The 16553-nt window shown below is 46.1% G+C and overlaps 1 protein-coding gene and 1 pseudogene across 1 annotated transcript; one reads left to right on the forward strand and one right to left on the reverse strand.

The window, feature by feature from the left end:
* The first annotated feature begins 9538 nt into the window (after positions 1 to 9538).
* On the forward strand, positions 9539 to 11229 carry LOC131755814 (phosphatase and actin regulator 2-like; annotated as a pseudogene).
* A 2698-nt stretch (positions 11230 to 13927) lies between these two features.
* LOC131755815 (SHC SH2 domain-binding protein 1-like) lies at positions 13928 to 15948 on the reverse strand. Its single transcript, XM_059062421.1, is given in 5 exon segments — positions 13928 to 14431; positions 14434 to 14694; positions 14697 to 15140; positions 15142 to 15704; positions 15786 to 15948. Coding segments are annotated over 5 exon segments (1935 nt in total).
* Positions 15949 to 16553: the final 605 nt, after the last annotated feature.

Raw genomic sequence — 16553 nt, forward strand, 5'->3', positions numbered from 1 at the left:
ATTGGATTGAGGGCCTGCCCTAATCCAATATGACCTCCGTTTCTTTTTTAAAAAATTTTTTAATGTTTTTATTATTTTTAAAATAAATTTATTTATTTTTGGCTCTGGGCTCCTTTCCCATGCCTCCACTTCCTAGGTCTCCTTCCAAACTCCAGAATCTGGAGAATGTGGGCCTCTTGTGCTGCCAGCAGCATCTCATACTGGGATCCCACAATTAATAGCTAATATTGTGGGTCAGTCATGAGCTGCAACCCAAGAGGGCTCCAGGATTCAATGAGGATTCCTGCAGAGAACAGGGCCCCACTGAACCTTGTGGCCTGACAAGTCTTCCCCCTTCCCCATCTCGGTTCCCTGGGCCGCCCTGTGCTCCCCTGGAAGGTTCTAGAGTCCATCCGAACTGGGGATGGATTTCGTCTGTTCTGTGTATGCCCATGGCACCCTGGCAAGTGTATCTAGGACCATTTCTCTGTCCTCTCACTGCCTGCTTCCAAAGGTCCCAAGGTCCTCACATTATCGCATTATGTATCTTAAGCATTTTAACCCCCTCGACCCAGCATGCTCTATAAGTTCCCCCATTTCACAAACGAGCAGCCTGGGGCTCAGTGAGAGGAAGCACAGAGGAGCAAGATGGCAAAAGCAGAGCAGGACAGAGGCTCAAGTGGGCCTTGCCTTAACAAGGATGTGATGAAGCCCCCCCCCCGCAACCAGGACCAAAGCCAAGATCAAGGTCAGCTCCTGCCCCTCCAACCTCCCTCCCACACACCAGGCCTAGTCCCACCTCCTGGCCTTTGCCCAGGCGGTGTCCACTGCCTGATGGGCCCTTCCTCCAGCGTTATTCCAGGGTTTCTCTGCCCTGGCACTGCTGACATTTGGGGCCAGATCATTCTTTGCCATGGGGGGCTGTCTGTGCTTTATGAGATGCTGAGCAGACCCAGTAGATGCCAGTAAAACCACCCCTGGTTGAGAACCACTGGTTTAGAGGATCCCAAGCTTTTCACTTTGCAAACCAAATCCTTGGTTTTTTGCACACAATACCCACCCCCTAAGAAAGCCATGTTTGGAAAGATGCCATCACACTATGGGTTCTTTCAAGTAATGATTCACAGCCCATTTTTATCAGTTGTCAGCCACCAGGAGAGTCAACAGGATAGACTATCAACTAATAAACCGAGACAAGTGATGGGAATATAGAAATGCCCTTTGTCAACCACCAGGAAGGTAGCTGGTTCAGGCAGGATCATAATAGACACTAAAGCTGATGATAGGAGGGGCGGAAAGAACAGGTGATTGGTGTAGACACAAAGGATCTGCTCGCAAAATACCTACCAGTGACAAAAGGAAAAACAGAGCCTCATGGTGGAGACCCTTGTGGTCAAGGCATGAAATTAGGGGACACAAGACCACCCTCACTTCTTTTTTTTTTTCATATTTATTTATTTATTTGGTTGTGTCCGGTCTTAGTTGTGGCACGTGGGCTCTTTAGTTGCAGCAGGTGAGCTCCTTAGTTGCAGCTTGCCAGCTCCTTAGCTGTGGCATGCAAACTCTTAGTTGCAACATGCATGTGGGATCTAGTTCCTAGACCAGGGATCAAACCCAGGCCCCCTGCATTGGGAAAGTGGAGTCTTAAGCACTGTGCCACCAGGGAAGTCCCAAGACCACCCTCACTTCTGACACCAACTGCAAGTTTAGGAGTCCTAAGACCACCCTCAGGTTCAATAATTCTCTAGAAGTATTCACAGAGCTCACTGAAAATTGTTATACTCACAGTTACAGTTTATGACAGTGAAAGGATATCAGTTAAAAACAGCCAAGAGAGGGCTTCCCTGGTGGCGCAGTGGTTGAGAGTCCGCCTGCTGATGCAGGGGACACGGGTTTGTGCCCCAGTCCGGGAGGATCCCACATGCCACGGAGCAGCTGGGCCCGTGAGACATGGCCGCTGAGCCTGCGTGTCCAGAGCCTGTGCTCCACAACGGAAGAGGCCACAACAGTGAGATGCCCGCATACTGAAAAAAAAAAAAAAAAAACCAGCCAAGAGAAAAGTCTAGGAGAAATCCAGGCATGGTTTCCAGAAGTGCCCCCCTCCCCACACAGTGCAGTCAGGAAAGAGTTATTTTCCTGGCAATGATGTGTGACAACCCACATGGTGTACTGCCAACCAGGGAGGCTCATCCAAGACTCAGTGTCCAGTGTTTTTATTGAGGTGTCCAAGATCAACTGCCCATGTGGCTGACCTTTAGTCTCCAGACCATCTGGAGGTCAAGCTGAGACCATACGGCCTGAGGCCCCCATCATAAATTAGACTATTTGGTGTGGCCCAAGGTTCCAGGTAAACAAAGACACTCTTCTTAGGCAAGACATCCCAGAAGTTTAGAAGGCACCTCCAAAGAGTCAACGGCAAAGGCCAGACTCTCTTTGAATCAAGTTCAATTCTTTACTACACACAAGATAACACCAGTGGAAGGACCAGATGGCAGGGAGGCCTCCTGATGTGGTGTCCTGAGAAGAGTACATCACTGAGTCTGTGGTTCTGCCAAGAATGTAGGGCCTGACCCTGGACATAAGGATATACTGATAGCTCCAGATTGAGGGTCATCTACAGAATGAAAAGTCTGTATTCTTTTTTCCCAACAGCTTTATTGAGATATAATTCACACACCATACGATTTGACCATTTAAAGGGTCCAATTCAAGGGTGTTTTTAGCGTATACACATGTCTGTGTGACCATCATCACAATCAATTACAGAACATTTTCAATTGGCTCAACATTGTAAATCAACTATGCTTCAATTAAGAAAATAAAAATTTTAAAAAGTATTGTAAAAGAAATGATTGGCACAGCAATGTAAATCAACTATACTTCAATTCAAAAAAAGAAAAGTAGGGGGCTTCCCTGGTGATCCAGTGGTTAAGAATCCACCTTCCAATGCAGAAGACACAGGTTCGATCCCTGGTCAGGCAACTAAGATCCCACATGCTGCAGGGCAACTAAGCTGGCATGCTCCAGAGCCCATGCATCACAACTAGAGAGAAGCCCACGTGCCACAACAAAGATCCCACCTGCCACAACTAAGACCGAGCAAAGCCAAATTAAAAATTGAATAAATTTTTTTAAAAGTATTGCAGAACATTTTCATCACTTCAAAAAGCAAACTCATACTCTTTAGCTATCATACCAGCCCTCCATCCTCCCACCAGGCCTAAGCAACAACCACTCATCTGTCTTCCATCTCTATTAAATCTCTATTTTAAACCATCAGAGCCGTGAAGACCAGGGAAAGATTGAGAAATGTTCTAGGCTAAAGGGGCAGCTGGAGTCCAAATGGAGGCTGGAGACTGCCCGGTGGCGCCGCCCTAGTGGTGGTGTTGGATTCATGCAGTGGCAAGCAGGTTTTGTAGGAGAGTGTCCTTGTTCGGGGGGTAGCGTCAGGGTGATAGGGCAGCATGTCTGCCAATTGCTCTGGGATGGTTCAGAAAGAAAAATCGCTATGATGAGTGGAGATGCAGAGAACAAGAAGCAGGGGGCAAACACGATAAAATTTCACCTTCGGGGAATCCAAGTGGAAGGGGGTTCTTTGGATGGTTCTTGCCATGTTTCTGCAAGTCTGAAATTATTTCAGAAGAAATTATGAAAATGAGTTAAATTTTTATTTAATTATTTTAAGTTATTGAAATTTTAAAAAATCATTTAATTTTTTTTCTTTATTAAAAGTATTTTTAAATTCAATAACATTTATCAAATATATTATTATTTTTTCTCTCTTTCATTTTTCACATATATTTGCAATCATTGCAATGTAATCACTACTGTATTGCATTTATTTTTTTTAATTAATAAATTTGTTTTTGAGCAGCTTTGAGTTTATAGAAAAGTAAACTGTAAAGTACAGAGTTCCCCTTGCAACAGTTTCCCCTGTTATTAACATTTTGCACTGGGATGGTGTACTTGTTACAATCGATGAACGAATATTGATACATTACAACTAACTTAAGGCCACAGTTTACATTAGGGTGTTGTACATTCCATGGGTTTTCACAAACACAAGACGTCATATATCCACAATTACATGATCCTACAGAATAGCATATTCTTTAAAAATTATTTTGAGAGAGAGAGGGGGAGAGAGGGAAGAAGAAAAGGAAGAAAGAAAGTCAAAGTCACTCTCCTGGTCCTTCTCCCTCTCGCCTGTGCTGGAGCCATCACCCTCTCCTGCCCACCGTCAAAGATCAGCTCGACAGCAATGGAGTGGGGAAAGAGGTGGTCAGACCTGGTCCACTGCCTATCAGTCGTGTTACATTCCAGAATCCAACCTGAGCCAGGAGCCCCTGCCCCATCCCCTCCTGAGCCATCAGTCCCCAGAGACCCCTCAGCCCCAGGACCTCACTTGGCAGATTCACTGTCCTTCTGTTTTATTTTAGATAGGACACTAAAAGCACACACAACAAAGGAAAAATAGATTAATTGGACTCTATCGAAATGTAAAACGTTTGTGCATCAAAAGACTATCAAGAAAGTGAAAAGACAGTGCACAAAATGGGACAAAATATTTACAGACCATATAACCAATAAGAGATTAATATCCAGAATATATGAAGAACTGTTACAACTCAACAACAACAACAACAAAGGACAAGCAACCTAATTTAAAAATGGGCAGGGCTTCCCTGGTGGCGCAGTGGTTGAGAGTCCGCCTGCCGATGCAGGAGACACGGGTTCGTGCCCTGGTCCGGGAAGATCCCACATGCCGCGGAGCAACTAAGCCCGTGAGCCGTGGCCGCTGGGCCTGCGCGTCCGGAGCCTGTGCTCCGCAACGGGAGAGGCCACAACAGTGAGAGGCCGCATACTGAAAAAAAAAAAAAAGGGCAAAGGACTTGAACAGACACTCCGCCAAAGATGATACACAAATGTCCAATAAGCACGTGAGAAGTTGCTCAAAATCCCTGAGTCATCAGGGAAATGAAAACCAGAACCACAAGGAGATACCACCTCCCACCCATCAGGATGGCTACCATCAAAGCAACAGAAACTAACAAGTGTCCATGAGGATGTGGGGAAATCGGAACCCTCCTGCACTGCTGGTAGGAATTTAAGATCGTGTTGTAGCTGTGGAAAACAGTCTGGCAATTCCTCAATAAGATAAATATGGAATTAGCACATGATCCAGCAATTCTACTCATAGGTATATACCTGAGAGATTTGAAAACAGGCACTCAAACAGGTACTTGTACACGTACATCCACGGCACTAGTCACAACTGCCAAAAGGTGGAAACAGCCCAAATGTCCATCAGTGGATGAAACGGTAAACAAAATGTGGTCCATTCACACAATGGAGTATTACTCAGCCATAAAAAGGAATGAAACACTGACACAAGCTACTATATGGATGAAATCTAAAAACATCATGCTGAAAGAAAGAAGCCAGACACAAATGGACAGATAGTGTATGATTCCATTTATGTGAAATATCCAGAACAGACAAATCCACAGAGACAGAAAGCAGATTAGTGGTTGGGCGGGGGCTGTGCTTCAGCAGGGGACGGGGAGTGAGTGCTCACGGGGATGGGGTCTCTTTTTGGGGTGATGGAAATGTTCTAAAATGGACTGTTGGTGGTAGTTGCCCAGCTCTGGGGATATACAAAAAACCATTAAATTGGAGCCTTTAAAATGGGTGAGTTGCATGGGATGTGAATTGTATCTCACTAAAGCTGCGATTCAAGAGAAAGAAGCCCAACGCACGGCTCTTTGGCGGGAGCACGGCTGGCAGGGAGGGTCTGGCACTGCTGGCCACAGCCAGGCCCTACGTGCCTCTTGGGCAGCGACCTGAAGCCTGAGAGGGAGCTGGTTAATTTGCTTTGGAAATTTGGATCTAAAAGTCCATCCTGGCTCCAGGTCTCTGTGCTGAGAATGGCTTCCCTGCCTCGGGCCTCCGCCCCTGCCCCTGGGATGCCAAGATTTTTCTCCGTGGTGCTGTTGCAGGCGTGACACCTTCTGCTTGGCGCAGGGGGAAAATATGCCGAGATTCAGCATCATATGAACCTGGACAGGCCACAGGGGATGGTTCTGGTCTGTGCCGAGCAGGAGAGCTGGCTCCAGGCCAGCATGACTCCACAGACACAGGGGACCACTCAGAAGTGGAAACCCCAGGGCAGGAGCTGGGATTTCCTCTCTACCTCTGGTCATGCATGGGGCAGGGGGTGCGGGACCTCCACTCACAGAGCCTGGTCACCTTTTCCTACCTGCGCTGCAGGGCAGCCGGGGGGCGGTGAGGGGAGGGGGGCAGGCGGGCACACATTGACCTCTGCAACAAGGACAGATGTGGGGAGGTCATATTGGAAATTTGACTACTGGCTGATTTCAGGATTCAAGGGAAGTAACGGGTAATGGGGATGGGGTTTCTTTGGGGGGTGAAAAAATGTTCTAGAACTAGACAGAGGTGAGAGTTGCACAACATCTTGAATATACTAAATGCCACTGAGTTGTTCCCTTTAAAATGGTTACTCTTCTGGTATGTGAATCTCACCTCCATAAAAGAAAAAGAAAAGAGAAGAAAAGTAAAGGAAAAAAACCCATCTTGCTGCTGAGAAACCCAGAGTGGCCAGGGTCTCAGAGGGACCTGATAAAAAAGTTTTCACCTATTGAAATATAGGGAAGTCATTCTGGCTTATCCAAGAGTTAACTTGAATTTTATGCTAACTAAAACAGCCTGTTTGTGGCCTATCATACATATGTTGTAAATCTGCTTTAATTATTTAAGAAAAGGGGACATTGACCAGAAGTAAAGGGCGTCCACGTTAAAAATAAACATTAAATGCCCCTCTTCCTGGGATGCCAATGCTAGTACTCCTTTGATGATAAGACTCCCTTCCCAGGTGCAAGGCCATGCTAAATCGCTGGGTACGTGCTGGTCTGTTGTTTTTTTTTTTGAACCACTGAAGAAATGTAACCCTGACTTGTTTAATGTTCTTTGTTCCGACAAGATAGAAAACTGTGCCAAAAACGCTGCTGCTCCGGAGCAGCTTCTCAGAGCAAGCTGGGAAGATGGCTTCCGGGCTAGTCTTTAGTTTGGCTCAGATAAAACTCTTCTATTCTTATTATAGATTGTTTATTGATAACAGACCCCTGTATAGGGCAGCCATCCAGTGGAGCAAGTGAATTTTGGAGCCAGATGTAAGTTCAAATTCTGACTCTTGCGTTTACCAGCTGTGTGACCTGTAAGAAGTCAAGCCTTCTAATTGCCTCGGCTGTCAAGGGGCGATCACAACACTTCCTTGCAGACCAGTTTGGGGATTAAAACTCAATTTGGAGGGACTTCCCTGGTGGCACAGTGGTTAAGAATCTGCCTGCCAATGCAGGGGACACGGGTTCGAGCCCTGGGCCGGGAGGATCCCACATGCCGCGGAGCAACTAAGCCCTTGCGCCACAACTACTGAGCCTGCGCTCCAGGGCCTGCGAGCGACGACTACTGAGCCCGCGTGCCTCAACTACTGAAGCCCGCGCACCTAGAGCCCATGCTCCGCAACAAGAGAAGCCACCTCGATGAGAAGCCCGCGCACCACAATGAATAGTAGCCCCCCGCTCGCCACAACTAGAGAAGGCCCACGTGCAGCAACGAAGACCCAACGCAGCCAAAAATTAATTAATTAATTTTTAAAAATTTTTTTAAAACTCAGTTTGGAGATTCAACTCACTGGGACAGTGCCTGGCATATAAAAAGCACTCGATAGAAAGGAATCATGTCCATCCAATGGAACACAATCCATGAAGCAATGAAAAGGAAAGAAATACTGACACATGCAACGATATGGACAGATCTCTAAATAATGATGCTAATTGAAAGAAGACAAAGAGTACTTACTGTACAGTTCCACTTATAGAAAATTCTAGAAAGTGCGTACTAATCTAGAGTGACCCAAAGTAAATGCTTGAGAAAGAAGGGGAGGGGCAGGTGGGAGAGATTAGGAAGTGTCCTGTTACTGTCTTGTTATTGTGATGTAACAAGAAATCTATATCTGGTCTTCATCCGCAGCTCCTGGACAGAGCTCGTAAAACCCCTGTCATTTCCTAAGTGATAAGAGCAACGGAAGCATCTTTTGTTAAAATATTTGGTTTCCGTCCCCAGTTTCTGAAATAAGAGTGTCTTTTGTTCTTCATAACAAGCCACTTTCAACCACACCTGAGCTTCTGGTACTAAGGTGACTTCCAGAAAGCACCTAGGGCTTCCCCGGTGGCGCAGTGGTTGAGAGTCCGCCTGCCGATGCAGGGGACACGGGTTCATGCCCCGGTCCGGGAAGATCCCACGTGCCGTGGAGCGGCTGGGCCCGTGAGCCATGGCCTCTGAGCCTGCGCGTCCGGAGCCTGTGCTCCGCGATGGGAGAGGCCACAACAGTGAGAGGCCCGCATACTGCAAAAAAAAAAAAAAAGTACACAGAAAGCACCTAAAGATGAGGGCTGGTTGCCCGGGGAACTAACCACACAATTAGAGGGTTGGACCTTTCAGTTCTACCCCACGACCTCCGGGGAGAGCAGAGGGGCTGAAGGTTGATACTGAATCATTAATAACCAGTGATTTCATCAGTCGTGCCTATGTCGTGAAGCCTCCATAGAAACCCAAAAGGGTGGGGTCAGAGGGCTTCTGAGTTGGTGAACACACGGAGGTGCTGGGAGGGCGACATTGTCCAGAGAGGGCACGGAAGTTCCGTGCTCCTTCCCACATACCTTGTCCTGTCCATCTCCTCCATCTGGCTGTTCCTGAGTCGTATCCTTCATTTAAAAAAAACAAACAACAACAACAGAAAAGTAATTGTAAAGTGTTTTCCTGAGTTCTGTGAGCCATTCTAGCAAACTGTTGAACCCAAGAAGGGGGTCTTTGGAACCCATGATGTATAACTGGTCTTTCAGAAATCCTGGAGGCCTAGCCTTGCAACTGGCACTGGAAGTGGGGCCAGTCTTGTGGGACTGAGCACTTCACCTGAGCTCTCCACGTGTGGGGTTTGCGCTAACTCCAGGGGGGCTGGTGTCAGAATTCCTCGGTGTGGAAAACCCACACGTTTGTTGTCAGAAGTGCTGAGGGTAGAAGACAGCAAACAGTTTTCTTTTAGGTCCTGAGGGACTTTTGGGGCAGTGACAGTTGTGTCCACTCTCTCGATTGCGGTGGTGGTTTCACAGGCGGATACACGTGTCAAAACTTAGCCAGGTGAATACATATGTGCAGTTTATTGCATGTCAGCTATACCTCAATCAATCTGTTTATAAGAAACATACTTTTTTGATGTTTAGAGTGCACATAAATTTATTTGTTGCTGTTTCATTTTTTGTTTGGGTTTTTGTTTAATTTTTAATTTTTTAATAAATGTTTTTGGGCACGGGCTACGGCCGCCCGGGCTGGGAGACCCACGAAGGGGAGAAGGTGAGGGGACCCGGCGGGCAGCTCTGCATGGACCGGGAAATGAATGCTTGGGAATCTGTCGCGAGTGGACCCATGATCCAAGGACCAAAAGAGCCGCGTGATCGCCCGACCTGAGCCTGCGACCCGAGACATGGGCCAGACCTCCGTCTCCACGCTGTCCCCGCAGCCCAGCCGCGTTGACGGACTGGAAAAAGCTTCTATAGCAAACTCAGATGGCCCAACAGCAGGCTCCCAAACACCTCCCTTCAAGAGAAAGGGGAAACTCTCCACCATTGGTAAAAATCTTTAAGCCTTGGAAATGGAGGAAAAAGAAGACCAGTGACAAATTTAGAGAAACATCAGCAGTGTTAGAAAGGAAGATTTCTACAAGACAAAGTAGAGAGGAGCTGATAGGAAGGGGAGTTCTTAAGGAATTGCCTGATCAAGATGGAGATGTAACAGTTAACTTTGAAAATTCAAACGGGCACATGATACCCATCGGAGAGGAATCTACCTGAGAGTAAAATGTAATAAAATCTGAAGAAGGTAATGGCTCTGTAGCTGAAAAAGCACCACCTCTGGAGGAAAAGGCAGAAGAGAAGAAAGAGAACACTGAAAACCACTCAAACACCGGCAGCTCCTGCTCTACCTCCTCCAGCTCTTCCTAAGCCTACACCCAAACCTAAGCCCCCCAAAACACCTGTGCCTCCAAAAGGGGCTGCTGCTGGGGCCAGCCCCAAGGGTGACGAAGTGCCTCCTATTAAAAAAATTTCCGGGCTTCCCTGGTGGTGCAGTGGTTGAGAATCCGCCTGCCGATGCAGGGGACACGGGTTCGGGACCCGGTCCGGGAAGATCCCACGTGCCGCGGAGCGGCTGGGCCCGTGAGCCGTGGCCGCTGAGCCTGCGCGTCCGGAGCCTGTGCTCCGCAACGGTGAGAGGCCCGCGTACCACAAAAAAAAAAAAAAAAAAAAAATTTCCAAGGCTCCTGGTAAGCAGGCTCCCGTCCCTCCACCCAAGCCAACTCGTTCCTCTCATTCAAGAAAAACAACTGGCTCCAAAGCAACAGCTTCACCATCTACTTCCCCCACCTCATCTCGTCCTAAAGCTTCAAAGGAGACAGTCTCTAGCAAAGCAGGGAGGTAGGAATCCCAAAGGGCGAGAAGAAAACTGGCGAGCAGCCAATGTCTCAGCCGTCCTCAGATGCAACCACTTCTGGCATATCTGACCTTAAAGGAGAGCCTTCGGAGACCAGGGTGAAACTTGGCAACAGACCGTCTAAGAAGGGATTAGAGGACAGAAACGTCCTGCAGCGTACCTCTGAAGAAGAGAGGCAGGAAATCCGACAGCAAATTGGAACCGAGCTCATCAGGAGACTTAGCCAGAGGCCCACAACTGAAGAATTAGAGCAAAGAAATATCCTGAAGCAAAAGAATGAAGAAGAAGAGCAAGAAGCAAAAATGGAACTTAAACGCAGACTCAGCAGAAAGCTCAGCCTGAGACCCACAGTGGCAGAGCTGCAAGCTCGAAGGATCCTGCGGTTTAATGAGTATGTATGTAGAAGTCACCGATTCACCTGACTATGATCGCCGGGCAGACAAGCCCCGGGCCAGGTTAACACCTGCAGACAAGGCAGCAATAAGGAAAGAACTAAATGAATTTAAAAGTACAGAAATGGAAGTTCAGGAAGAGAGTCGACAGTTTACCAGGTTTCATCGTCCATAACGAAGTGCGGGACTCTTTGGAAACAGACTGATCATCTTTGGGGGAATCCTCGCTTCCTGAAAACCTGATATTGCACTGGGATTTGAATGTGTGTGTTTCCGTTTAACTTGTGGTGAAGGAAGCGTGAGAAACGTGCTCCCCACCTATACAGCCCGGATAGGCCAACAAGCCTATCCGGGTGCAGCGACTCTGCTGTCCAGCATGTGGATTGATGGTAAGGGATACCATGGTTACACCACTTATTCTCCATCAGGAGTTTTGTTTGTTGGTTGGTTTTTGCGGTACGCGGGCCTCTCACTGCTGCGGCCTCTCCCGTTGCGGAGCACAGGCTCCGGACGCGCAGGCTCAGCGGCCATGGCTCACGGGCCCAGCCGCTCCGCGGCACGTGGGATCTTCCCGGAGCGGGGCACGAACCCGTGTCCCCTGCATCGGCAGGCGGACTCTCAACCACTGCGCCACCAGGGAAGCCCTCATCAGGAGTTTTAATCAAAGAAGATGAGCAGAAGACAATCGCTGGTTCCCTGTTGCCAGAAAGCCACATTTAAGAGTGCGAGTTAAAGAAGAATGGGGAATGGAATTTCTGAGCACTGGAGAGGGGTGGGGGGTTGAAAATCAGCAAGCAAGAGAAGTACTTCATTATGTTAATGAAAGGAAGAAATGGAAGCATAAAGGTATTTTCAAAGTAGGTTTTTGGTAGTTGAGAACTTATTAAGGGATTTGGGAGTTTAATCACCCAAGGTGGATTTCCTAAAGACCTGACCCTAGAAGAATATTCTTGTTTCATCATTATATTGGTACCATTATTTTTTGTTGTCGTACCATTATTTTTTGTTGTGCCAGTGAATTCAGTTGCCAGAAATAGGTCTGAGTGTTTTCATGTATCTTTTTCTTAAATGCGAGAGGCTTTTACTGACTCTTAATAAGCATGCCTACCCAAATTTTCTTGCATGCTTTAAGTAGCATAGCTATACATACTTTACATTTTTTTTTTAAATACTCCTTACCTAATGTACCAACCTTCTACAAGGATTATAGGACTGGGAATAAAGTCAGACGTAATTATTCGACCCTATAAATCTGTAGCAGGCTTTAGAAATTAATCCTTTGGTCTTTCCCTAGCTTGATTATCTCCAAAGTTGAAACCATCATACTTGACATAAGGAAGATAATATCGACAATCATGGCACCTTTTTAAAAAGTCTGAATCCAAAGTTAAAACTTAAGCAAAATGCAAGTTTTCTGCCAGCAGTTAGCTCTGAATAGGAATGAAAAGAACTACTTATTTTCCATGCTGCATTAAGTTGGATTGCTGCTATTAAAAAAATAAAGCACATGGATTAAAAAAAATACTCACCCAAAGACTTAAAAGAACAGAAAATTTCTACTAAGTTGTAAGTGAGGAGAACCTCATTTGATATTTTAAGAGTCTGCAGATTGCATCCATAAATATAACATTGACTTTCAGTGCAAAATAATCAGTGAGATTAAAGTTATGGAAGATTTCCCTATGAGCCTACAGTCAATATCGTTTACATTAAGAAGTCCTCTATTGTCATCTTACTGTTTTCCATGGAGTCAAGGGCATAGTATGGCTTCTGCTCCCAAGTACATATGACCATATGTAAATACCACCTTGCATTTAATTGTTCTTTCATGATTGTTTTGTGCCCCTTTTATTAAAAATATATGAGATGTATAACAACTAAATAAATAAATAAATAAATGTTTTTTATTTCATCATTATAATTTTAATCAGTAGGAATTTTAATGTCACATATACTTTTTAAAACTATAAAGACTTTTAAAAGCTGTAGTTTACAATAAGATATCAAGAACACAGAGCTGATACAAGTATAGGTAATCATTTTGACTATGTAAGAAATCCGATCAGAGTACTGTCATGGTGAAAGAAAAGCACCTTCTTTTTAATCATTCATATTCAGCAATAGTGAAAATGCTCTATGTACACAATGGCTCTGAATAACACGTTTCATTTCTGTTTCAAACTTGCTACGCCATTACTGTTCTGATGATTACATAGTTCAACATAAAGAGGCATTCCCACTCAGATTCTCAATAATAAGCCTGATAAGGCAGATAACCTCCCAATCATAAAAGCTTTGAAGACAAGTATTATGCAAATAAAGCATGGATATCAGACTCACTATAATTGGGATTAAAAAGACAACTAACTGGGCTTCCCTGCTGGCGCAGTGGTTGAGAGTCCTCCTGCCGATGCAGGGGACACGGGTTCGTGCCCCGGTCCGGGAGGATCCCACGTGCCGTGGAGCGGCTGGGCCCGTGAGCCATGGCTGCTGAGCCTGCGCGACCGGAGCCTGTGCTCCGCAACGGGAGAGGCCACAGCAGCGAGAGGCCCGCGCACTGCAAAAAATAAAAATAAAAAAAATAATAAAAATTTTTTTAAAAAAAGACAACTAACTATAAGAATACTGCACATTGAGGCCTATTGTGTTTTTGTGCGCTCATCTTGCATTCCTTGCCTTTCTTCCTCCTCTTTGAAGTGCTAAAGTGTATTTATACTAGAAAGTTACTATGAGTTAATATGAGAACTGTGTGTTTGAAAAATCAAGACTTTCTAGATAAGAAATCTCCAAATATTTTCTGTTTTATGTCTTTATTAACTTCTTTATAAAGAGTGTTTCGTGTGCAACACCTGCAGACAGAAATAAATCTACGTTTCCCTCAAACCCAATCGAATATATCAGATACAAAATATAGACATGAAGCAAAGTATGACAGCAGCAGTGATTCTTGGGGGCAGCATGTGCAAAATCCAATCTTTTGCTATCTATTTACATCACAGTGGCCGGAACAAAAATGTGCTGAAACTGCTTTTCCCATTCCACTTGAACTGGTTCCCCACAATTGAAACAAACATCTCCTGTGACATTAAGTTGTCATCAGCTTGCGTGATCCCCAGTTCACTCAACCTTTTCTTCTTCATCTGGCTTTTCTGCGTGGAGGCAGCAACTAGTTCATTTACAATTTCACAATTGCTCTCAACTTGCTCAGAAAGGTCAGCTCTCACATAAAGCTCCATTTTACCAGTTGCACATTGAATCAGCTCTTCTAGATCCACTCTTTCAGCTACATCTGTCTCTCCACTTGGCTGAACTTTAAGTGCTTTCTTTCCTTCAGTTTCCTCTTGAGCATTTTCTTGCAGGTCAGAGAAAATTGTAGGTTTCACCAAGACAACACCAGAACCTTCGTTATTATGTATGACATTATTCACCATGGATATTTGGGGAATGCCATAATGTTCATCTAAGAAGTCCTTAACGAGGATCCCTTCTTTGCAGTGATCCCTTCCTTGCAGTGATGGATCCGATGGTCACTTAGGGCGCACTTACTCCCAGGATATATTTCTATACCTGCACCCTTGGCACCGTATAAATCTGAGTTCTTCATTAAAAATTCTGCTGATGTTCGTACTGTGACCACTGTAGTTTCACACTGCAGTACACAGTTTTCCAATGTAGTCTCGCCATGGTGAATAATTAAGATTCCTTCCACGGCATCATGCTGAACAAATTTTATACTCGAGATTTTACTATCCACACGCGTGTACAATCCACAAAAGTGTCTCCTTTGCCTCCCTTTTCTATCACAATATCATCTGCTAGACCATACCCTTCCAACTCAGTGGAGTCAGCAATGGAGAATGTACCATGTACCACGTAATGGCCAGGACAAACAATAACAGCGTCGCCCTCGTAGCAGGCATTTATAGCAGACAATGGATCACTACGGAACTGAATTTCTATTTCTTCCTTACAAGGCTCTGGACAAAGCTTATCCCTGAGCAGGGACTACAGCAGACCAGTCGTCATGGTGGAGGAGACCACATGGGTGACCTTTGGGCCATTTGGACGGATGCCCTTTGCTTGTGTATTAGAAGTCTTCTGACAACCAAACACATACCTCAACAAAGGATTCTCAATGAGTTTTAGCTGTCGTTTCAACTGTTCGATCTCTGAATACAATTTTAACCTTTCCAGCATGGAGACGTTCTTCCTGCTCAGAATCAGAGTTACAATTTGACAAACAGCTTCTCAGATTTAAAAATTTCCTATAACTCTCCTCACACTGAGTCAACAGATTTTGATAGTCAACAATAAGTCCTGAAGGAACTTGGTCTTCAAAAATGTCATAATGCAATCTCAGTCGAGGTTCAACACATCTAACAAAATAATCGTATTCATCCTCTTCTTCTTCAGCCCAACTCCTCCAAATGTTCTGATAGAAAAACCTGATACGCTCAATTGAAAGTGCTGTCTGGTCAAATACTCCAGAATCATCAAGCACCACCCACAGCTCCTGCAACCAGTGTTCCTTCAGATCAAGGAGCTCTTTCATACACTCCAAAGTAAAAGTGTTCCCTTGAGATCCACAGAGGTACGGGTCCGGGTCAGCAAGCCTCACCACTGCCTTCAAGGCCGTAAAGTCCTCGTCTGTGACTGCAGCCAGCACCTCGAACACATCAGTGTGCGAGACTGCCCGCCGTCCAGATGATTCAAGGACCTTCTCTAAGAACTCAGCTGTGAATTCTTTTACCTCAGAGGCCCTGCAGTCAGCTAAAATGTAATCCTGATAAGCGCCGAATCACTCATAGAACAAAAGTTGACTTTCTGGCACAAAACTTGGTAAACTAGTACCTGGTTTATCATGATTGCTACAATCACTGCATGAATCTTCATCTTCGAGCAAACCTTTCTCGAGGGGCCCCAGCTCCCCTTCCAGAGTCCAGCCGGTGAGCTCGGGGTCCGGCGCCATAGCCTCCGACCCCAGTCCACCACCTGCCAACAGCCCGTCATCCATTTCAAGTTTCCGCGGGTGGCCGCCCAGCCCAGTAATGTGACGACGCAGCTGCTTCTCTAATAAATTTTTAAAGGTCACACTCTGTTTACACTTAACACAAAATACTGGCCATATTCCCCTACATTTTTTTTAAGAAAATGGAGATGCAGGAGAATGGGACACAGGACCGAGAATTTCAAGGAGGGGGAGGCATTTGAGAACTCTGCCGAGTGGGATAAATGGGTCTGAAACATACTCTTGGACTCTGCCCTGCCTGGGTCTGGGAGAAGCCAGCAGTGCCCAGATGCCCCTCCGAGCACAGCGATGTCACGTAGTGCCCTGTCGACAGGAAGGAGTTCGTGCCTGCCCAAAGGAGCATGGGGAAGTGGGGAGGGTTGAGTCTGGCTGCTGTGGACCATCTTGGAATGGGGGTACCCAGAGATCAAGCCAGGCTCCTCTCTTGGCCCCGTGGGGCCCATCTCATCTCCTCGGGGCTGGGAGTGCACGCAAGCCCGGTGAGGGCAGTGATGGGCAGGGGGTCCCCGGGCCAGCCATGTCCAGCCCGTCAGTTCTCAGGTCAGATACAGGCCCCGGGGCAGTGTCAGTGTGGCCCTGAAGGCCTGCAG

The sequence above is a fragment of the Kogia breviceps genome, chromosome 4, assembly GCF_026419965.1.
Source record: "Kogia breviceps isolate mKogBre1 chromosome 4, mKogBre1 haplotype 1, whole genome shotgun sequence".
Taxonomy (NCBI): domain Eukaryota; kingdom Metazoa; phylum Chordata; class Mammalia; order Artiodactyla; family Physeteridae; genus Kogia; species Kogia breviceps.